This window comes from Danio aesculapii, chromosome 1 (assembly GCF_903798145.1).
Source record: "Danio aesculapii chromosome 1, fDanAes4.1, whole genome shotgun sequence".
Classification (NCBI taxonomy): domain Eukaryota; kingdom Metazoa; phylum Chordata; class Actinopteri; order Cypriniformes; family Danionidae; genus Danio; species Danio aesculapii.
Window position 1 is genome coordinate 9,197,404 of NC_079435.1, and position 24,815 is coordinate 9,222,218.

At 37.5% G+C, this 24,815-nt stretch overlaps 1 protein-coding gene across 2 annotated transcripts; it reads right to left on the reverse strand.

Moving 5' to 3' along the window:
- Positions 1–12,350: 12,350 nt before the first annotated feature.
- On the reverse strand, positions 12,351–23,992 carry etaa1a (ETAA1 activator of ATR kinase a). Of its 2 annotated transcripts, none has more exons than XM_056465887.1 (6): positions 23,746–23,992; positions 19,597–19,731; positions 18,803–18,876; positions 18,580–18,689; positions 15,416–16,824; positions 12,351–13,117 (listed from the first exon to the last, which is right to left on the reverse strand). In XM_056465887.1, the coding sequence occupies exons 1-6, from the start codon at positions 23,861–23,863 to the stop codon at positions 12,996–12,998; spliced, it is 1,968 nt and encodes a 655-aa protein (XP_056321862.1). In that variant the 5' UTR covers positions 23,864–23,992; the 3' UTR covers positions 12,351–12,995. The 2 variants fall into 2 exon arrangements, with proteins under 2 accessions (XP_056321862.1, XP_056321783.1); XM_056465808.1 differs by having other exon boundaries at positions 19,597–19,746.
- Positions 23,993–24,815: the final 823 nt, after the last annotated feature.

The window sequence follows — 24,815 nt, forward strand, 5'->3', positions numbered from 1 at the left end:
CTGGGTGAAGAGCGGTAAACTGAGCGCAAACACAAGATACATGGAGACTGGATCGCGAAGCAGCCGTGAAGCAGCCGCTCAGCGGCGCTTCAATTTTAACTTAGCGGGAATTAGACTGTTTTAAAACTTCAGTACCGGGACAACACGAGGGTGTGCTACAGAGGACTGCAGTGTTTATCGCTCACCAAGTTACATAGGCTGAAGCAGGGAAGCGTCCCCTCTGTTTACCTGCTGCCATGAACTGAAGCCTAGGAGGACACTTGAGCATATTACTCTTACAGAGCTTGTGATGTTGTTTGATGCTAAATTGCTTTTAATTGTTTAAATTAAACGTACTGACTGATATTAAAGTGATGTTTACACCATATCTGTATTTTGAAATCTCGGCAACAGCTGGAGGTTTGTAGTCCACAGCATGTCACTGCAATGTTTACAGTGCTGGTCCTATACAGTACTTCCGCGTTTCTTCCCACCACAGCCTCGCTTTGGTTCTTTAAAATGGTGGCCGCGTGAAATAAGCGTATAGCAAAGCCCCAAACCCTTTAACTGCTCCACCAAGAAAAACATTTTTGCATTGCATTTCTTAAAGGGCACCTATGGTAAAAAATCTACTTTTCAAGCTGTTTGGACAGACATATGTGCATGTATGGTGTATAGACCGTCATATTGGGGTGATATAAGCACACCCAGTGCTTTTTTTTTTTTTTTTTTCAATTTAACAACATAAAAAACGGTGGACCAATTGGAGCTGTTTTCAGATCGACCGCAACTTTACGTAGGAGAGCGGTCCCCCCGCCCACCAATATTGATTGACAGGCGCATCATCATATCCTCAGTTTGTTGATTCACGTCCGCCATTTTCAGCGTGAGTCGAAGCGATATCACTAAAGGAACACCCTAGCTCTATTTTTAGATGCAAGGCTCATTGGGCTCAACACAAGAGCAATATTCTCCACATTATCGCTCTAATCGGAATTATTGGTTGTATCTTTAGGTAGGTTTGCAAACATGTGAACTTCTCATTGAGTCTACCTTATACTTCAGCCGTTTGCATTTCTCGTGATCCCAGAAGCTCCCTGTGATCTTAACTAGCATGCGTTTTAGAATTCTAAACATCGGTTTCTATCAGGGTACACTCAAGTCGACGGCTGGGCGCCGCGGACCACTGCAGAAAGCTATGTTTAGAATTCAAAAATGCGTGGCGCAACGATTCGGGACACTTCATGTTTCTGGTGCACCACAGAGAGTGTCTGGTGCGCCGTGTCGCGGCTTCGAGCGGCGCATCCGGTGCCTCAGTCAAAGTTAATTCAGTGTGCGTGGTTATTAGTTTCTGTGTACAAGCTCGGCACTTGAAACTAGCACACAGTTGGCTGTAAAACTATACAAAGACACAAATGATTTTGTACTCTCTGCTTGGTCTGTGTCAGAGTCGTACATGTACGACTGAATGGTGATCCTCTCACTCCTGCTTTTTCTCTGTCTGCCTGTCAGACTCTGTTGCAAACGCAGAGTGGGTGAGCTCATGGCCCCGCCCCCTTGTTACGTTGGCGGGAAGCAGAAACTAATTTACATGTGAAGCAACACACCCATAAATCAGCGAACTGTGGACACGCCCCCAACATGACACTTTTGAACACATTATAATAAAAAAATCTGAATTGTGTTTTAAACTGAACCTAAACTGGCACACTCAGAACCATAATATTAATATTAAATCATAAAAAAGAGGTCAACTATGTGCCTTTAAACTCTAATGTCGCTAGTTACACACTCTACATTTTTTTTTTTTCAACACACCGTATAATTTCTAAAATATCAGCCTCTACCAAATGGTTGATATGTCGGTTGGGTTCATGGTAAAAAGTACCGTAATTAACACATATACTATAAAAAAATCTGAAAATATGAACTGTAAGACCAATTTATTTAATATATTATGCGACAGCAGCCACAGGACAACACACGCGCTCACCACACACCAGCTATAGGGCAGTGGAGAGACCGTGGTAGAGCCAATTCAGTGGATGGGGATGATTGGGAGGCCATTATGGGTAAGGGCCGATTGAGTGAATTTGGCCAGGACACCAGGGTTACACCACTACTCTTTACGAGAAGTGCCATGGGATTTGTAATGACCACAGGACCTTTTCAGGACCTCAGTTTAACGTCTCATCCGAAAAATGACGCTGACTGACAGTATAGCGTCCCCCTTCACTGTACTGGTGCATTAGGACTCCCACACAAGTTGAGCGCCCCCTGCTGGCCTTACTTACAGCCCTTACAACAGCAACCAAGTTTTCCCGTGTGGTCTCCTATCCAGGTATTGACCAGGCTCAGTCTTGCTTAGCTTTTGAGTATTTAATCATGTTTATTTTTTGAAGTAAGCCATACAATATTTCAGACTCTCATTTAACATGTTTTATACAATAAAACCAAAATCAAGCATAGCAGTGCCACAGGATGTTTGTTTGACTTCTTTGTTAACCAACAATGCTGTGTGTCATTCATTCATTCTCTTTTCGGCTTAGTCCCTTTATTAATCTGGGGTCGCCACAGTGGAATGAACCACCAACTTATCCAGCATTTGTTTTATGCAGCGGATGCCCTTCGAGCTGCAACCCATCACTGGGAAACACATACACACTTATTCACACACACGTACACTACGAACAATTTACCCCACCCAATTCACCTGTACCATATATCTTTGGACTGTGGGTGAAACCGGAGCACCCGGAGGAAACCCACGCGAACGCAGGGAGGACATGCAAACTCCACACAGAAACACCAACTGACCCAGCCGAGGCTCGAACCAGCGACCTTCTTGCTGTGATACTGTGTGTGTAAACCATTTAAAACAGTCATTCTTTAAATTACTTTAAGAGTCATTATTCAAAACAGTCAAAATATGGTCATCCATTTGGTAGAGCAGTAATGGTTTGATAAAATATTGAGCTTTTAAGAGTTTTTCCCATTATTTTGTTGGGATTTTGACCACAAACAGCACAAGGACCGATTTGTTTTTGTCAGGTTAATCAGGATGTTTTGTTCTGATAGCAAGTTTTAGAAAATTAGGCTACTAAACAGGACCAATTGCAGGCTATAGATATAACAGGTCTATAGTGTTTTAAAATATCCATTATGAATATACTCATTCATTTTCCTTCGGTTTAGTCCCTTCATTCATCAAGAGTCACCACAGTGGAATGAACTGCCAACTTATCCAGCATATGTTTTACACAGCGGATGCTCTTCCAGCTGCAACCCAGTACTGGGAAACATCCATACACTCATTAACAGACACACTCATACACTACGGACAATTTAGCTTACTCAATGCACCTATAGCGCATGTGTTTGGACTGTTGGGGAAACCAGAGCACCTGGAGGAAACCCACGCCAACAACGGAGAACATGCAAACTCCACATAGAAATGCCAACTGACCCAGCTAGGGACTCGAACCAACGACCTTCTTGCTGTGAGGTGACAGTGCTAACCACTGGGGGGGGAGGGGGGGGGGGGGGGATAGTAATCAAATATCAAAATTAACTTTCAAAAGTTAGCATACACACAAGGGAGTTGACGTCCCTAATTTACTGTTACTTTGGTCCATTTTCATGCCAATAAACTTTTATTAATAATGTAAACGACTGATCCTGACCAGAACTGATTTCTAAGTGTTGAATATCCCCTATAGACAGACCTGAGCCTTTAGCACAATATCTAACGAGCATACTTAACGGAGTGCCCTTATAATGCTTCAAGCTGTAATATTAGCCATTTACCACAAGATGTCGCTAAGAATCAACAAACATGAGCTAACCATGTAGCTTTTGAAGCAATGCAGCAAACCATGTTTATTTAACAGTCTGACAAGTTATAAATCTAACATTTTAATGTAACAGTTCTGTGTAGATTATTGTTGAGTTGCTCCTAAAAACTCACCGCATCACCCTTAATACTGTTAAAGGGTCAGTTCACCCCAAAATGAACACTAACTCGTGGCAGTTCACCCCAAAATGAACACTAACTCACTATTTAGGCTGCTCACCCTCAGGTGATTATAAATATTTATGACGTTTTTTCTTCTGTTGAAACCAAAAGTAGATATAGCTGAAAACCTGTAACCACTGACATCTATAGAATAACTACTATGGCTAATGGTTACAGGTTTGTGTGTTTGTGGGTTCAACAGAAGAAATAACCTAAAGTTTGAAAACAGTAAAGGTTGATTAAATAATGACAGATCATCACACACTTGATGTCAAACAAGTCAAAAGGTTTGTTGTTCACTAAATGGATTAATTACAGGAAATGGAAATAATGACACATGCACTTCGATAACAAAACGAGATCTTGAAATGGAGTAAATGGCTAGCTTTCTCTACAACGGCAATATAATTATCCATAATTTATCATTTACCTTTGCATCTAGAGGTTATGCTTCATTGAGAGAATATCTTTGGCAACCTTTTATTTTATAATTATTCAATTTATTTATTGTCTTGACGAGGTTATTTTAATATTTATATGTTTGTATAAACTATATACAGTTAAAGTTAAATTATTAGCCCCCCATTGAATTATTTTTTCTTTTTCAAATATTTCCCAAATGATGTTTAACAGAGCAAGGAAATTTTCACAGTATGTCTGATAATATTTTTTCTTCTGGAGAAAGTCTTATCTGTTTTATTTCAGCTAGAATAAAAGCAGTTTTGAATTTTTTTAAAACCATTTTAAGGTCAATATTATTAGCCCCGTTAGCTATTTTTTTTGATAGTCTACAGAACAAACCATCGTTATACAATTCAATAATCTTCTCTCTTTTAAACAGAAATAGGGGAAAAATAAACAGGGGGGCTAATAATTCTGACTTCAACTGTATATAATCAGTATGGTTGTTTTCACTTAATAATAATAATAATAATAATAATAATAATAATAATAATAATTCCTTACATTTTTATAGTGCTTTTCTGGACACTTTACACATATTTTGGGGGGGATAAAGCCCCCTGGTCTTATACAACACTGCTCCGCTTCATGTCAGGCTGCCGATAATTATGTGGGGCTTTATTCTGCGATAACAACCTCCTGGATAGGCTCCTTTATCCCTAATATAGGCCTACTGAATTACCAAATATCAGCATATGTCCATCTTTAACATGGATTTCTCAAATCTTTAACTAAGTATAAAAACTAAGTATAGAAATAAATAAATAAAATAAAACGATAAATTACTAAAATGCCTAAAAGGCTGTTGTTTACGTCACATTTGCCAGGTAAGGAAGCCTAACATGGTTTGTTAACTTCAGCTTGTATACCCTAGGCTATTGTCAAGTTGGTCTTCAGCTGATTTACATGGAAAACTAAAATGTTAAAGATATTTTAAAAGCAGTACATGGACATGTTTCATACCATGCCAGACCCAGCTACAGGACATTCTCAGAACGTTTTTAAAAGGTTTTCTCAGTGTTATGAATCTACGTTCTTCTAACGTTAAAAGAATGCTCAGTCAGAGTTGTCCGAATTTTATCAACGTTCACAAAACGATTATGCAAATATTGTTGTTGCATATCAAAACATTAAAGTGCAGTGTTCTCTACACATCCATACAAATGTTTTTAATAAGTTGTACAAGCTCAAAACGATTTAAATAATAACAGAATAACAGTTATTAATAATAACAGAAATAATTCAGCTGCAAGTTACTTTTAAAGTGTTTTTATAATGTAACTGCTTGTTTCAAACTTTCAAAAAGTTCACCATGTTAGCAAACGTTTACTTAAATGCGTTTAACAGCACATTTATCATAATATATTGTTCATTGCTTTCTAAAAATGTTTTAATATCATGTTTAATGAATGTTACAGCTTGTTCCAGAACATTCAGAAATCATTCATTCATTTTCCTTCGGCTCAGTCATTTTATTAATCAGGGGTTGCCACAGCGGAATGAACCGCCAACTGATCCAGCAATTGTTTTACGCAGTGGATGCCCTTCCAGCTGCAACCCATCACTGGGAATCATCCATACACACTCATTCACACACATACACTATGGACAATTTAGCCTACCCAATTCACCTACAGTGCATGTCTTTAGACTTTTGGGAGAAACCGGAGCCACCGGAGGAAACCAACAAGAACAAGGGGAGAACATGCGAACTCCACACAGAAATGCCAGGGAGTTGAACTAGCGACCTTCTTGCTGTGAGGCAACAGTGCTAACCACTGAGCCACCATGCCACCCCTCAAGCCAGTTTGAGTTTAAGTAACAAGATATTTTAAAGATTGTTGTAGCTATTGACTTCCATGGTATTTTCCCCCTATAGATGTCAATCGACACCGTGTTTGCAACATTATTCAAATTATCTCCTTTTTTTGTTGAACAGAAAAATAAGTGAGAAAATACATTTTTGGAGTGAACTAACCCTTTAATATGAGGTGTAAACAAACTGAGGCTCAGATACACAAAGAAATGAGTGTAAAATCTTCATTAACGTTACTTTAATGTTCTCTGGACGTTATTAAAACAGTTTCTGTAATAAATCCTCACAAACGCAACCCACGAGACTCCATCAGTCCCAATTAATTATCTCAACCCAATTTAAGTCCAAGTGTAAATTTACAAGAGACATTTTCCAACACGTCATTTTTTTTCTCCCTCACAGAAACCGAGTCCCGTACAGGATCTTTCTGCAGGAGAGATTGAAGATCAGCCCTATCAGTCAGCATCAGGTGAAGCACAACAGACAAATTACAGCTATCTATCAATTACACACACACAACCACACACAGACACACACACACACACACACTCAGAGAGACCTATTTCCTCACACACATGTGAATATACACCAGAGGACACTGATCCACTTCCAGAATCTGTGCCCTGGCAGGACAATAGTGTTGGCCCCGCAGGTTGGCTTTTCTCAGGCTCAGCGTCTGGGACGGCGGGCGATATTTTGTATCGGTGTCTGTACTGATTGGGAAGGGGAATAATTGATGAAAGTGAGAGAATCGAGAGGAGAGCGGGTTCAGCCGGAGTTCAGGTGTATTCTCAGGTGCACACGGCCCTGCTGATAAGCATGTTTATCGAGGAGACAAAAGGACAGTGAGGATCCTGTTGCTTCTGTTTAAAGCTGTTCTCCGTCTCCGAGCGTCCAGACGACTCCAAACGGAGCAGAAAAACACAATACGGGGATAATAAGTCTCTTAGTAGGTACACTGTAACAAATCTCTCAATTAGTTTAGGCATTTTGTGAATTATACGCGTTTTCCATTTATTTACGGGTTGTGAATTGCATCATGGGAGCTCGATCTCTGCTCTGTCGACTTTTGATGATGAAAATTCAACTCTACAGTCTAACAAAGTGACTTTTATTGACATTTGAGTAGTTTGCAATAATATAATATATAAGAAATAATGAATAATGAATCGTTATTTACGATAACAGTAAATGTACTGGCAGTTTATTACAAGGTCTCGTACTGTTGTTTACAGCAGCAACCCAGACAATAAATCACTTTGACTATTAAAAATGTCAATAAAAGACACCTTTTTGAACATTTCGAGGTCAGATTGTGCTGTAAGAAAGTTCACGGTCCCATTCTGCAATTTAAAAAGCATAAACAAACAGGTAAAAATAAAAACATGACTCACATAATACTGAAAACTGCTCATTTACAGACACTTTTAACAGTGTAGTCTGGAACTATTCCAATATGGGGTGATTAACATTTGAGATATCCATATTAAAGATAGACATATGCTGATATTTGGTAATTCAGTAGGCGTGTATTAGGGATAAAGGAGCCTATCCAGGAGGTTGTTATCGCAGAATAAAGCCCCAAATAATTATCGGCAGCCTGACATGAAGCGGAGCAGTGTTGTATAAGACCAGAAAGCTTTATTCCCCCAAAATATGTGTAAAGATCTTTGAGTGTCCAGAAAAGCACTTTATAAATGTAAGGAATTATTAATATTATTATTATTATTATTATGTGAAAACAGCCATCCTAATTATATACAGTTGAAGTCAGAATTATTAGCCCCCCTGTTTATTTTTTCCCCAATTTCTGTTTAACGGAGAGATTTTCTTCAGCACATTTCTAATCATAATAGTTTTAATAACTCATTTCTAATAGCTGATTTATTTTATCTTTGCCATGATGACAGTAAATAATATTTGACTAGATATTTTTTAAGACACTTCTATACAGATTAAAGTGACATTTAAAGGCCTAACTAGGTTAATTAGGTTAACTAGGCAGATTATGGTAATTAGGCAAGCTATTGTATAACAATGTTTTTTTTTCTGTAGGCAATAAAAATAGCTTAAAGGGGCTAATCATTTTTACCTTAAAATGGTTTTTAAAATTTTAAAACTGCTTTTATTCTAGCCGAAATAAAACAAATAAGACTTTCTCCAGAAGAAATAATATCATCAGACACACTATGAAAATTTCCTTGCTCTGTTAAACATCATTTGGGAAATATATAAAAAAGGAAAAATAATAATTCTGACTTCAACTAGATGTATATTAAAGCAATACAAAGTATTTTTTTGTTATTATACCTGTTAAAGTTATCTTTTTGCAGTCATGGTTCCATACTATTTTCAAGTTCCTCCCCCAAAAAATCTTATAACACCACATAACTAAAACAACCACACAACCTGCCTTTAACAGCAGACTAGCTTCCCAAACAGCCATATTTCCCTTCAGAAAAAAAATAAAATAAAATTTGAGCACAGACAGTCTTAAATAGTGCCATTGATCAACTGAAGCTGGTCTGAAGTCAATAACATAGTTTTTTGTTGTTTTTTTTTTTAAAGAGCATGTTAGCGATAAGGACCAAAATGTATATACATTCTGCTTATTACACACACACAGGGATGTGCAGCAGCACACATCTTTAAAAATGAAAAATTCATTCATTTTCTTTTCGACTTAGTACTTTTATTCATCAGGGGTTTGCCACAGCAGAATGAACCGCCAACTTATCCAGCATATGTTTTACACAGCGGATGCAACCCAGCACTGGAAAACACCCATACACTCCCATTCACACTCATACACTCCGGACAATTCAGCTTACCTAATTCACCTATAGAGCATGTCTTTGGACTTTTGGGGGAAACTGGAGCACCCAGAGGAAACACAGAGAGAACATGCAAACTCCACACAGAAATGCCAACTGACCCAGCCGAGGCTCAAACCAGCGACTTTCTTGCTGTGAAGTGACAACGCTATCCACTGAGCCACCCTAATATGATAATTTAGATGATTCAAATATAAAAATATATTATAATTGTCTAATATTTATAATTCTCTGATATTAACTCCTGATAGTTTCCCCCCTAAAAATCCTAAAACCCCACACAACACTTGAACAACCACACAGGCTGCCTTTAAACACCAGAGAAGTTTCCCAAAAAGCCAAATTTCCCTTCGCTATCAGCTGTTGCATCAACCCAATGTGTGTATTTGCTAGTGAACTAGTGCTTAATGAAGCATAGATGTGGACCTTTGACTCCAGCTATGTAATCCTCAGGCCGGCCCCATATCAAAACACACACACACACACACACACACTCACTAATCTGTGCATGTACGACACCAGAACGCTCCATTCACGCTGTCCTCATCAGAGTTCAGACAACACTTGCGGGCCAGGTAAGAGCCGGGACGCTCGACTGCTCGGCTGAAACCGCATCCTCGGCCCGCGGGGGCTTTTCATACTTCTGTGCTCCAGCTACAGTTACACACCGGCAGCCTGATAACAAGACTCGACTTTCAGGAGCACTCATGTGTGCCGCAGGTGTCCCAGGACACGGGTGTCAGAGAGCCCATGACGAGAAACAGACCCGCGCTCAACAACATTACACACTATTACACCTGTTCACCTGGCTTTACACTCATATATGTGTTCAAGTGCATGAAACACTCTGACAAACAGAGGCGCAGAAGCGGTCATTGGGGCAGTAGACTTTTATACTTTTTTAGGTACTAATAACAGGGTTTCTGCAGGTTTTATGAAGGTATGTTTTTTTTAAGGTATAGTTCAAATTAAAAGTGAAACTTCTGTCATTTATTCATCATTCACAGACCCGTTTTTGTTATTGTTGAAGACAAAAGAGATTTTGACATATGCTGGAAATCTGTAACCATTGACTTCTATTTGACACTACCAGACAAAAGTCTTGCCGTTGATTCCAGTTGTAAAAGCAACAAATTATAACTTGACTTTTTTATTTGATCATTTGGAGAAGTGGCAGAAGGTGGATTTTTCTGCTGAATCATCTGTTGAACTGTATCCCAATCATCACAAATACAAGTTCGGTGAAGTTCGGTGAAGCAAAAATCATGGTTTGGGGTTACATTCAGTATGTGGACGTGTGAGAGATCTGCAGAGTGGATGACAACATCAACAGCCTGAGGTATCAAGACAATTGTGCTGCCCATTACATCACAAACCACAGAAGAGGGCAAATTCTTCAGCAGGATAGCGCTCCTTCTCATACTTCAGCCTCCACATCAAAGGTACTGAAAGCAAAGAAGGTCAAGGTGCTCCAGGACTGGCCAGCCCAATCACCAGACATGAACATTATTGAGCATGTCTGGGGTAAGATGAAGATTAACCCAAAGAATCTTGATGGACTCTGGGAGTCCTGTAAGAACGCCCAGATTATTTGTTGACAGTGGTGTGGTTTTGTCCTGCTTCTCCTCCACTGTGATTGGATGGCTAGCTCAAAAGTGACGATGGGAGCTGCGTCCTTCAACTTGCAATGGCTGAAAAAACACTAAGAGTTCTTCACTGATCGTAAAACACCCACTTAGTGCCTTGCTACACTGCAAGTGCTCAAAAAACATGGCACATTGACCACTGACAACAACAGAAATCAAATACTCAGCTCCAAAAAAAAAGGCTTTGGTGGACAGCCACCCTAACTTTTTGTTCAACAGAATAAAGAAACTCATAGGGCCCTATCAGGCAGTGCAATGTGGTATAAGATGCAACGCAAGTGTTTTATTGCCAATTGCAGCCTGGCGCATCTCATATCACTTTCACATCCTGCCCCACGTTGTTTAAATACAAATGCATTTGCGCCCATTTGTGAGCCTATGTGCTGGTTTGAAAGGGAGGTGTTAAGACGCATTGTTGACATGTTGCTATTTTAAGGCAACTTAAATAGACAGCGCCCATAACCAACTAAAGCTGGTCAAAAGCAGAAGTCTTTCAAGTTTTTTTTATTTTTATTTAAAGAACATGTTAGTTATAGAAAGGTCCAAAACATGCGTACATGCTGCTTATTACACACACAGGGATGCACAGCAGCAAATCTTTAACAATCTTTAAATATGAAAAATTAAAGGATTAAAATGTAAAAGATTATTATTAATCTACATAAATATAAAAACCACAGCCTCCTCCCATTCCTTCTTTACCTCATGGGGCTTTGGTGAATCTGGCCTGTTCTGTAGATGGTTTGATTGGTCAAACATTGAAAAAAATATTTAAAAAACAAACATTTACGAAACCTTTAAAATTTCAAAGAAAGGCTAATAATTCAATTATCTTCAATCGCATACATACATACATATACATATACTAAATATACAGTTGAAGTCTGATCTATTAGCCCCCCTGTTTATTTTTTGCCCCAATTTTTGTTTAATGGAGAGAAGATTTTCTTCAACACATTTCTAAACATAATAGTTTTAATAACTCATTTCTAATAACTGATTTATTTTAGCTTTGATGACAATAAATAATATTTGACTAGATATTTTTCAAGACACTTCTATACAGCTTAAAGTGACATTTAAAGGCTTAACTAGGTTAATTAGGTTAACTAGGCAGGTTAGGGTAATTAGGCAAGTTATTGTATAATGATGGTTTGTTCTGTAGACTATCGGAAAAAATAAAGCTTTAAGAGGCTAATAATTTTGACCTTAAAATGGGTTTTAAAAAATAAAAAATTATATATATATATATATATATATATATATATATATATATATATATATATATATATATATATATATATATATATATATATATATATATATATATATATATATATATATATATATATATATATATATATATATATATATATATATATATATATATATATATATATATATATATATATATATATATATATATATATATATATATATATACACAAATTCTGACTTCAACTGGCCAGCTAGCGAAGTGCTATGCAGGTAAATCTCACTCCTCAGACCACAAAAGGTGCTCTAGCGACTATATATATATAGCAACTATACATTTATATATATATATTAATTACACAAACAGAACTTTAAACTGAAAATAAGAAACAAAAAATGTATGTTATTTATTACTGGCTTAATTACAAATGACATTTCCAACTCAATGAATACTATACATCACTCACTTTAATTATTCTGGGCTTCTTATTTTAGAATAAGGGCTCATGAATGGACAAAACTCAAAATCCAATAAAATCAATTAACGAACATTTAAAATATGTATCTTATACATTATTCGAAATGGGGAAAAAATGAAAGAGAGATACGAAAAACATTCGGAACGGTGAATTTATACAAATAAAATTAGAAAGAAAATATTTATTATATTTACATGCAATTTGAACAAAAGTGAGTTAACAAATTCGACGACTCCTGATTTTCTATTGATGATCAGTGGAGGTCTATGGAGAATATCAGCAGAAATGTACATTTACAGATTCTGATCTCTGATAAGAGTAAAACATATCATCAACATTTCTTTTTTCTAAAGAGTCAAATATTCTACACATTATCTACGAACAACCGGTGTAAAGCAAGACACTTTGATTGATCTCATTATAATCTAGAAAACAGGAAACATTTGTTGTTTATAATGAAAACCAGTTGCAGTTGTGCTGGTGTAGACTCAATGACTCACACAGAATGTGCTGGGCTGTTGTGTTGTTCATCACCATCGTAACGGCGTCTCAGTAAGGGGCTCTGAGGTTCTGATTGGACAGCATCTTGAGTCTCCGCCTCTCCATTGCCTGCTGCTTCTTCTTCTCGATCTCTGCATCGCTGCACTTCACGACTGCAGGGTTACACTCATCTGCAGAAAATACACCAGAGGATAAGTAAAAAAAAATCATATTTCATGAGAGTTTGACATCATAAAAGCAACAATTCATTTAGGAAATATTAATGAAAGACATTCAGTGGAGATAAATCCGAGGTCAGTGATTCAAGAAAGTTTGGGATCAGTATGATTTGTTTTTAAATTGATGCTTTTATTTAGCAAGACTACATTAGATTGATCCAAACGAATGGAAATATGGTGAACTTTTACTCAACAAATAATCCTCTACTAATAATATGTCCTAAGATTTCCTCAACAAGTATCAGTACAACTGTTTTGAAGTTGTCAGACCAGAATCAGAATAATAATAATAGTCAAAAATGCTTAATCATATTAAACTGATTTCTAGTGCCATTATATAACGATTAAATCACAACTTATCATGCATACTAAATAAGTTTGTGATTACATAATTATATTTAATACTATGTATATATAAAAATACACATGTCCATGTACATGTGCATACTGTATTTACACACGTATATACATATGCACACACATTTCTTTAAGGACACACATACATGCGTGTGTATTTATATATAAATAAATATACAGAGTACACATGCATATATTGCTAGTCTAGGGATGCAACGATTAATCAATTTCGCTGTTAACTGCGTTTTAATTAGTCATGGTTAATTCATCATAAAGGCTTCTCAATACTGCATTTCTGCACGGAATGAAACTGCAACAACTAAACGTTATGCTAACTGTTCACTAGTTTACATTTCCAATCCTGTACACCGAGGCTAATACCCATGCATACTAGATAGCTATGGCTGAGGCTTTTAACTAAGGGTTGTTTACATATCACATCTTGTGCATGCAGTCATTTTCAGTGGAGACGTGCGGATTGCGTGCGCATATTGGAAGAGATGCGCTTACGCTTTCCAGACGTACCTAGTTGAAAACATCTAAACCAGAGGTGCCCAAACTTTTTCTTATGAAGGGCAAAAAACCAAACTTGATTAAGGCTAGAGTGCCAAAAGTAAATATGGTCGACATGGGTAATTTCCTAATTTATTTAATAATGTTTAAAAATGACTAGAAAACATTGCATCATATCAACGAATACAGTAATATAATGAACTTATTACAGTAAAAACTAAATCTAATTTATATTAGAATAGTTACACTAGATTTTGCCTTGATTTGTTTGCCGATGTCTTCTGCATTGTCCTCTGTCTGTCGAGTGACAGTATTTACATTTTTAAAAATCTGATAACATTTACTTGAAACAATTCATTTCAGTTTGCTTTTTTTGTAGCTCTGCAATAAAACAAACAAAAAAAGGTTACGTCAAATTAGTAAATAAAGATCTCTGCATTAAAGGCGTTCGCCCCAATCCTTCTCATCATACTCACTTCTCTCAGTTGGCATGGTGGGCCAAATCAAAGGTTACAATGGGCCAACTTTGGCCGACGGGCTCTACTTTGGGCATCTCTGATCTAAACTTTTCAGAATGGCACGAGCGCACCGTGAGTAGGTTCACCATGTAGAGGTTCAGCAGCCTTTGACTACATTAGTTCTCTTTAAAAGGGAAATACGTAACTAATCATTAGCTTAGATTTACATTAGGCAGAAAGTATTTATTTATTTATTGTTATTTTTATTTATTTATTTATTTTTCTGCCATTTATTTTCAGTGTAAAATTATTACTTAGTTTAAATGTCAAAAATAAATAAATTAACCTATTTTAAGTCCAAAGAGAAATGGACTATTGTTTATCTTTATTATTATTTTGTGCTGTATGATTTGGTTACTGAGAAGCAACAAATAACACTAAAATATAAAGAGTTTCCCTGTGATTTTCCAAACTAGCAATGTTTTGAAATTAATGAATGCATAATAATCCTGATAACCGCGATTATTCCTCAGACTATAATCATACAACCAAAATGTATAATCGTTGCATCCCTATACGAGTCATGATTAATTGTTAAGCAGCACAAATGATTTCAGAAGGATCAAGAGACAGACAACTAAAGTAATGCTTTTCATAACAAATATATACATTTTTAACGATTTTACATCACAATATTTATATTTAAGTGCATTTCTGTTGAATCTTTTTGCTACATGAAATGTAAATTAAATATAATTATTTATAGTTTTTTATTTAACCATTTTTAATACATTAAAAACAGTTTGGACTTTTGACAGTTTAACTTCATATACATTAATAATTCAAAATAACAGGGATAAATAAATCTGGTAACTTCCACACAAAAACAAAGGGAGCATCCTCTAACACCGTATTTCCGTACCTTTAGCAAGAACCGGCGCAGACCTGAACGATTCACCGTGAGGCTTTTTGAACCGATGATTGTCCGTATCTCTCGCCTCTGATTGGATGACGGCCAGAACGCCCCTCTCCTGACCCCCCCGCTGTGTGAGGGCAGCACAGGTCCCGTATCCCACCACAGAGGAGCTTCTCACCTGTTTAAATTTATACGCTCCATTACTCGAGGAGCCAGATGGTCTCGCTGCATCACAGGACACATTACAGCCCGGTCCTGCAGCTTTCTGAGACGCCCATGTGTTTGCACTGGACGTGGAAACATTAGCGGAGGGCCTTTTGGGTGGATAAGGATGTGCAAACACTGCATTTTCCGAGGTGGCGATTGACTTGTTTTGTGGTGCTTTAGTCACAGACGTTTCCTCAAGATTATCACACACCTCAAAAAACAGATCGTCGTCCTCCACTCCGTCATCCCAGATGTCATAAGAAGTGAAAAAGGAGTCCAGGTCTTCATCGATAAAGCCATCCAGCCCTGTATTAGCGTCCGCTCTTTGCTTAGAGATTGGATTTTGATGCATGCTGGGTGATTTTGATTGAGAAGGTTTAATAGTGTTACGTCCATTTTGCTGGAAATGGCAAGCATTATTGAGTTCAGACGACTTCTGAACAATGTGTTGTGCTTTGTGCTCAAACCGCTGCTTTTGACTGGTATTGATGTAACTTTGAGGGACGATTTTGATCTTATTTTGATCTCTGATTTTTGGATTTGTGCAATTGTTTTCCACATGATTTCCAATTCCATACAACCCTACATTAATCTGTATCTGAGAGTTCTGCGGAAAAGTTTGTTCGACTTTTGTTTTATCCATTTGAAACGTACCAACATTTTTGGCTTCACATGGTTTGTTTGTCATCACACTGACAGTATTTTTAGTCTCGTGAGCTTGTTTTTGCGTTGAGCTATACTGCGGCGCAGCAAACAGATCCGGATTTTGCGTCATTTCCAAAAGCAACGAGTCCTCAAATAAACCATCGCTGCTCCAATCGTCATCAAAATCATCCTGATTTCTTTCTGTTGCGAATGATGGATGTTTTTGTGAAGCGTCTGATTTCACAGCGTCTCTCTCAGCAGCGTTCTGCGTTCGATAACTCAATGTCTGACTGAGGCGTCCGCTGAGCTGCTGAGTCGGCCCATCAAAAAGAAGATCAAGATCGTCGTCCATTTCTTGATTACGTTCACTTTGGTTAACAGGCTTGTGGTGATTGGGTCGTTCAGAAGCTCTGCTAACGGCTGAAGTGTAGTGAGCAGTTGAGAAAGGGTCAGCGTGTGCTGGCTGTTTTGGAACATCAGATTTGTTCTCCTGAGCTTCATCTTGCCTCATGTTGAAGTCAAACTGCTTGGCCAAACGCATGAGATCGTCTACGGTGCTCTGTCTGCAACGTATAAAAACAGTTCAGAATCAATAATCAGTTTGTACAGCTATGAAAAACAAAACAAAAGGGATAGCACATTCAGAAATCGAAATGCTGCCATCATTTACTCATCCTCCACTTGATCTAGGGCTACACAAAAAAAAATCTGACATGGCGATGTACTGTCTTTGCTTTTTGAATGTTCCTTTTATGATCCCGTTTTACATGTTATAATACATAATTCGATTAACGTCATTGCATCACCAAGCCATCCAGGTTTCCTCAGGAGTTTCATGTCACTTCGGGTGTTTCATTTTTAATTTGTCGACTTTAACTGCAGTTTGGCACTTTCGCTTTCATTCAGGAACATTTCAGGCATGCCCCAGTGACAAACCAGATATTGGATGAGAGTATGAACTGCCGGAAGGGTGTTGTTTTAATGGACTTTGCTACCGCACGCTGCATGGGGAAAACAAACCTCCGCATTTCATGATGCAGGTGTCGGCGATCCTTTCCTGGTGGCTGTTTAGTTCCATTATGACCTTAATCGGATTCAATTAATAAAAAAAAAATTATAATAAAAATTTTTTTTTTTTTTTTTAAACGCTGTTTACATGGTCCCCATGGTAAGCATTTCTGTTGCGAAATACACGATATTACATTTTTAAGTTATATTTAAGTATAATATATATATATATATATATATATATAAAATTATTAGACATGTTTTACATACATTTATATAAAAGTATTTGTACGTTTTTATTTTATTTTAGTTTAGTTCTAAACATTGACAGTGAATGTTTGTGTGAATATGGTCTTTTTTTGGTCCAACACAACTGAACAAGTGTGTACACACCGTTATATACTACAACACAATTTGTTTATTGCACTTGATGTGTTTGCAAATATTTTTTCATAACTTCCTCCTATATATTCGTATGTTTTGATGCTATTTGAAAGTGAAAATTAATTAACATGCATTTGTTTTAGATTAGAAGTTAAGGTTAGGGTTGGTTAAATTGACCCTTCGCTAAGCCCCGGCCTCCTTAGTTACTGTTGTTACGCCTGTCAAGCTTTTGTGCCTGGCACGTCTATTATAGTATGCATGCGCCGGTGTCAGACATTGCCAGGGATATAAGTCATTTTTGGCGAACAGGTAAGATATCTGAGAAAGCCAGACAAAAAAGGACTGCAGTATGCATTACAGGGGTATATTCACGACATAATAGGCAACCGATTGGAAAATAATTTAATCAACATTGAAATATTTAATTAAACAGCTCAGTTCATGCACAGCAGGAGAGCTGTAATTTAAAAATAATCTAATAATAACTAATTAAACCGTGATTTATTATTATTTTTTTTACCAAAAAGCCTGATAGACTAATTGTTGTGCAATGAAATATAGCGTTATTAACCGGCGAGGAAACATGCATGGACAGTGCTTCTACATAATTAATTTTTTTAGAAAGAACAGCCCGAAATGGGAAAATTATGGTTTTGTTCTGAATATTAGCATCATTGACCGGTATTAGGATACCGGGTATCAGATTTGCACAATCCATATGCACAACACTTTGGATTGTTTCCCTCTCTCGAAAGCTTGACAGACCTCCCGCGTGTAGCTACGGTTGCTTAGCCACAATTGGTGTGTGGCGGTTTTCGGGTGTGGCTTAGCGAAGGGTCATTTGCTTAAATTAAATTTTAAAAAACTACAATTAAAATCCAATATTTATCCATGATATGTATATAAGTACTGTAAGAGTGGCTTACTTTGTGGTCGTGTGCTTGACTTTGTGTTGTTGTACTTCTGGTGTGCAGGGAATGGCACTATCATCAATCCACTGCAGTAAAGAAGAGTCTGCTTCCTCTAATCTGCCACTCTGTATAGCAAAAAAAAAAATAAATAAATAAATAAAAAAAAAACACAGCACTTGGCCAATCACTAGAGACATTCTGAAGCATCGTTATAGTTTATGAAGTTCCTCAAGCAAACCTTAGGAGCGATCCGATTGGCAATGTCTGATATATCCACCGCTCGGACATTTGCAGCTCTCCTTTGTCCACGACCTGAAAATAATTAAACACACTGATGATTCTGAATGTTTAAAAGGGTCCTATTATGCAAAAATCACTTTCATAAGGGGTTTATACACAGTTGTGTGGCAGCAGTGTGTGGATATAACCAGCGTCTAATATTAAACATTTATTAATTCTATTTGTTTATAATCACACTTGATAAAAACAGTCTGCAGAAACACTTTGATTGACATTCAGCAGTTTTCACCTCCTGAAGATTATTAGGCACCAAGAAGCATTATAACTCTGCCACTATGCTGCCACATAGGCATTTTAGCTCCGCCCTCTTCTGAAAAGACCACAATCTCATTTAAATTTAAAGCGACAGTGAGCAAAACAGCACAATTAGGATCAAAGTCTAAAAGGGTCAGTTTCAAAGAGTTATAAAACATTATTAGTGTGGTATTTTGAAGTTCACAGGCACACCCCAGGGGAGTGTTTCCCAAGCCTGTTCCTGGAGGCACACCAACAGTACATATTTTTGAGGTCTCCCTTATCCAAACCATTAACTTCAGGTTTTGGAGTCTCTTCTTATGTTCTGGTGAGTTGATTCGGGTGTGTTTGAATAGGGAGAGGTTGAAAATGTGCACTGTTGGTGTGCCTTCAGGAACAGGGTTGAGAAACGCTGCCCTACGGACTAATTTTACATCTTGTAAACAGGAGTATAACAGGTCCATTTAAAGGATACACAATTGTTGCAGACACACATACCATGTCGAATGGGTGATGGAGATGTTGTGTCCCATATAATGTCTTGATGGCAGTCAGGATCGTTGCTGGGGGAGTCGTCGGGGATCAGTCTTCTGAACTGACCTCTTGCTGGACGTGTCGGTGTTTTGAATTCGGCTACAAAACACAAGCCTTAAAAAATTAAGAATATGAAAGAAATAAAAGAGTTTTAATCTCTGTACATCCTTATGGATATTTTTGTCTAATTTATTTGATATTTGTGATCATTTTAGCTGTGATAAATGCAAACAAGTATTTTTTTTTCATTTGCCTGTTTATTTAACATGGACAATACCCTTGACGATATTATACAAAGACAACCGATGTTGCGTACATAGACCCTATAGCAAAAATCTAATTTGCAGCTCTCGTCTCTGGTTAGGCTTTACATAAAAAAAGAAAAAAAAAAACCAATACAACAAACATGTACAGTATATACAGAGCCACCAGCATAAAGCTGCGGTCACACTGCACATTTCTTTCCATAGACTTCCATTTATACCAAGCGGCAACCTCCCGCTCTCCCTCGGGAAGCCAATACGGAAGTAACTGAAACTGCAATTCATCAAAATTCCGGTAGTCCTGGCTCCATAATAGGGCAAATTGCAATTGAGCATAATGTTAGAATGGCCAACTTTACAACAGAAAAAAGGTGTTTACAGCCTGGTACAAAGAACAATTTTGGTTCATATAGCTATTATTACCCTCCATGACAACTGTGAGGGGGGTGAATTTTTTTATAACTCATCCATTTCCTTTATATTAGGTTATATTAAGTTTGCATAATTAAGGGCGTGGCCACTTGAGTGACAGCTAGGTCTCGCTGGTCGCCGTCACTTCACCTCAGCTGAATCCGGCAGATTAGCCACTGATCTCGACATATTCATTGTATTTTTGTGTTGTTTTATGTGGCTTTACACAGTCAGCTGCCTTTTGGTAATATTTCTTACAATTATCAGATGATATGGGATGCTGTGTGCATTTAATTGTGCTCACAAACCATTCACATGGCCTCCGTTTCCCATGTGAGTAAAGTTATATACTTATATACCATCTCTATAAATGTGTGTGTTTTATTTAAGATCATTTATCATTAATATTTTTCTTTAGACCCGTAAAGCACTCCAGAATGTGACAGATTGATTAGCTGTAGGCTCTAGAACAGTCATCTGAAGTGTTATCATACAGTGTTATGCTGGAGTTCATCAATAGTCTTGCATTTACTAACACACACACTATATCTGAAGTGTTTGGAAGTAATTTGCGTTTTCCTCCTATAGAAAAACGTCATAAGAACAATGTTTAGTGGCTCAATGTATTACTACAGTGTTTTTGAAAGTCTAATCACTTTATTGATATAGTGAACAACCAAGCACATGTGGTCAGAACACAAACGAGTCGCAGGTAATAAAGTATCAAGCGTTTCTCCCAAAGTAAAGTCTGTCTGCCAGGTCTAAGCAAAGTACCAGCAGGTGTCTGTAGCTCCGCTCACTCTCCGCCTCTTTGCCCTTGTTTGGTATCCCGCCGTGGGTGCGATGACGCGCGAACAAAATGGCGACGGTTGGCCGCGCCTACTTGTAGCTTCTTTTGCGCTCTTCAGAAACCTATGGGTGACATCACGGATACTACGTCCATATATTTTACAGTCTATGATTTATACACACGCAAATGCGTCAGACTGGAAATGCAAGCCCGTGCGACAAGTTTTGCAGTTCGCTGCATTGGAAAGTTCAAGCTTGGTGAACTCTGGCCTGCAAAATCGCATCTTGTGACTGCATGAGACCGATCAAAGATCAAAACATGACCTCTCTGGACAGAAATTTAAAACTTAAACCAATCGCTCACTTTTTTTTTTAATGTCTAATCATCTTGTTTAATCCTGCCCCCTTTAACAATGCCATACAACAGAATTTCGCACGCACAAACACAAGTGGGACCGCAGCTTAAACTGCAAGTCAATCTGCATACTAAAGAGAAATGTAAACTTGACCAACCTGAAAGAATATTACTTATTGTTCACATTGCAGTAATGAATTCAACCACTCTTTCAGCTTTACAGAAAAAAACAGAGTTCGGATTGTAACTTTAAATCAACAGGCATGACATTCAATAGATGTAAACAAGTATACATATTCTAATTTATTTTAATAAATCTATTTTACACTAACAAAAACTGTTACACTATTGCCACATTACTTGATAACAGGATTCCACTTTGTTGGTGAAGTTTATCATTCATTCATTCATTTTCGTCTTAGTCATTTTATTTATCAGGGGTCGTCACAGAGGAATGAACCGCCAACTTATCCAGCATATGTTTTACACAGCTGATGCCCTTCCAGCTGCAAACCATCACTGGGAAACATCCATACACACTCACTGACGCATACACTATGGACAATTTTGTTTACCCAATTCACCTATGGCGGATGTGTTTGGACTTGTGGGTGAAACCGGAGCATCTGGAGGAAACCCACGCCAACAAAGGGAGAACATGCAAACTCCACACAGAAATGACAAGTGTCCCAGCCAGGGCACGAACCAGCGACCTTCTTGCTGTGAGGCGATCGTGCTACCCACTGCGTCACAATGACACCCCTAAGTTTTTCATTATTAACTATTTTAAAAACAAACCAAAAAAAGTGTCATATTTTGGCACAGCAATGACTTGTTTTCTGCTTTTGAGCATTGCAGGCAAAATAAGCTAAAATCATGTCATTATAATTATGCATGTGGGTTGTTATTTAGATAGAGTTTGTTTTGTGTGTGTATATAATGAAAAATTTGGATTAGTGTTATTTTTTGTAATGTAACAGCAGCACAATATGCATCAAAATAAATGTTATTGAACATATAAGACTGTAGTTCTCTGGTTCGAGTCCCGGCTGGTTCAGTTGGCATTTCTGTGAGGAGTTTGCATGTTCTGCCCATGTCCACGTGGGGTTTCCTCCGGGTGCTCTGGTTTCCCCCACACTTCAAACACATGCGCTAGAAGCAAATTGGATCAACTAAATTGGCCGTAGTGTGTAGTGTGTATGTGTGTGAACGAGTGCGTATGGATGTTTCCCAGTACTGGGTTGCAGCTGGAAGGGCATCCGCTGTGAAAAACATATGCTTGATAAGTTGGCGGTTGGAGGAAAATGATAGAATTATGCATGTGGGTTGGAATATGGATACCAGAGCTTGTTTTGAATGTGTATATAATGAGAATTTTGGATTAGTGTTATTTTTTGAAATGTAACAGCACAAAAGGCATCAAAATAAGTGTTTTTGAACATAAAAGACTAATAAGAGTAGTTATAAAAAAAAAAAAATCTCATTAGGCTTTAATGTAAAATATATATATATATATATATATGATTTGTTTTACATCTAAATATATGTTGGCAGTCGTCACAAATGATGCTGGTAATAAAATCTATGCACGTAAAAAATATTACGTAATATTAAATCTATACTTTTATGTTGTTATTTTTTTTACACTAACGTCTCATCCCTTTATTATTGTGTAACTTTTTATAATACAGTGCAAGGGCTAATAAGAAAATAAGGATCTGTTCTTTTCTCAATGAACATTAACCAATTATCAAGTAGTGCAGAGTTCCATTTGTAAAAGCACTAATGTTTTCATCCCTAAAGTGTGCTGTAATATTTTATAAAAACAAAAATTGAGGTAAAGTTGGTTTTATATTCGCACATTCAGACTTTTTCCTTAATAATATCATTTCAGAACAGCATTTTTTCCCAAATTCTAAATAGGGAAATCATATTAGCAGCCAGCGACTATCAAAGTACAACACTGTGTTCACAGTCAAATAAATAGTGCTAATGTTGTTCTGAAATCATACTTAAATGCTATTTCTAACCGATTATTCAAAGTAGCGTGGTAAACAATATAGAGAGAGAATGTGGGAATATAAAAGCAACTTTACCTCAATAAAACAAAGTTGTCTTTCCTACCTGACAGTTGCTAAATTTAGAAGCTAAACAAAAATGACTCCATTACAGTACTATTTCACAATTTTACATTCATTTGATCAATATAAAGGCTCGTTAATGAGTTTACATACAACATAAAGTCTAGAAGCACATTATTTTCTGTGTTTTGGCTGGTTAATATGTAGTTTTTACCTGTGTTTTTGTTTAGTGGCGCTGCTGCTTTCGGGCTCCGCTTCAGTCTGTTTACTTTCGACTTCATCTGCGTCAGTTTGGCGATTTCATTTTGCTCCTGACTGCCTCTGGCCTCCATGTTACAGTATTGCTCGATATGTCTACAGTGCGATTTGTCACCGAGTTGGTGTAATATTATTTGCGCTTTTCGCTGCCATCATGATCCTGGATTTGTATAAATGGTTCAAACATTCCGCCAAAGACGCAGTTCCTCCCAGGATTCATTGCGGAAACGCGCTCGAGGACGTCAGATGTGCGCAGCTTCTACGCATACAGTCGTTTTTTAACGTTTGTTGACTTGAGAAAGCCAGTTAAGTTATACTACTTATACATTATTATTGTATTATTATTCCGTCTTCTTAGGCCAATTCTATCTCCTCCCAGGGCGTTAATGCAACAAGCCCCAGATTTGGCCAAAAGATCTGCATTAGATCTTGTTGCTGTATCTTTTTCAGGTTTATCAGACTTAGTTTCCCAATAAATCGTGTTTAAGCATTATATTTATCAAAATAATGACTTAAAGTCCATATTCTTTACTGATATGGCAAGCCATTTTTACAAAAAGTCATTTTGTTACTGTTGTATGTATCCGTTTTACACTTATTATTAAAGAGCCCATATTATGGGTTTTTGAAAATGCTCTTCCATATAGTGTGTAACATAGCTCTAAGTGAAGTGAAATGTCCAGCTAAGGCTTAAATCTGTAAGTGTACAGTGTTTAAAACTATTGATTCATCTATAAAAGAGTCGACTCATAGTGCTTCAAACGAGTCGTCTTGATAACGAGTCATTAAGTGTTTCGTGATGACGCGGCTATGAAACACAAGTAGTTGCGCGCGCAAACCCGGGAGATTTGAAACCTGCGCAGATGGATATTATTGACAATCTAATCAATTAGGGGGGGTTATTATTCGCGGATATAACTGAGGACACGGGTGGTGAGGGAGGTGTCGCCGACGCCGCTATGGATGCGCCGGCCCTGTGTGTGTGTGTGTGTGTGTGAAAAGAGCAGGTAGACTGTGTTGGGCTAG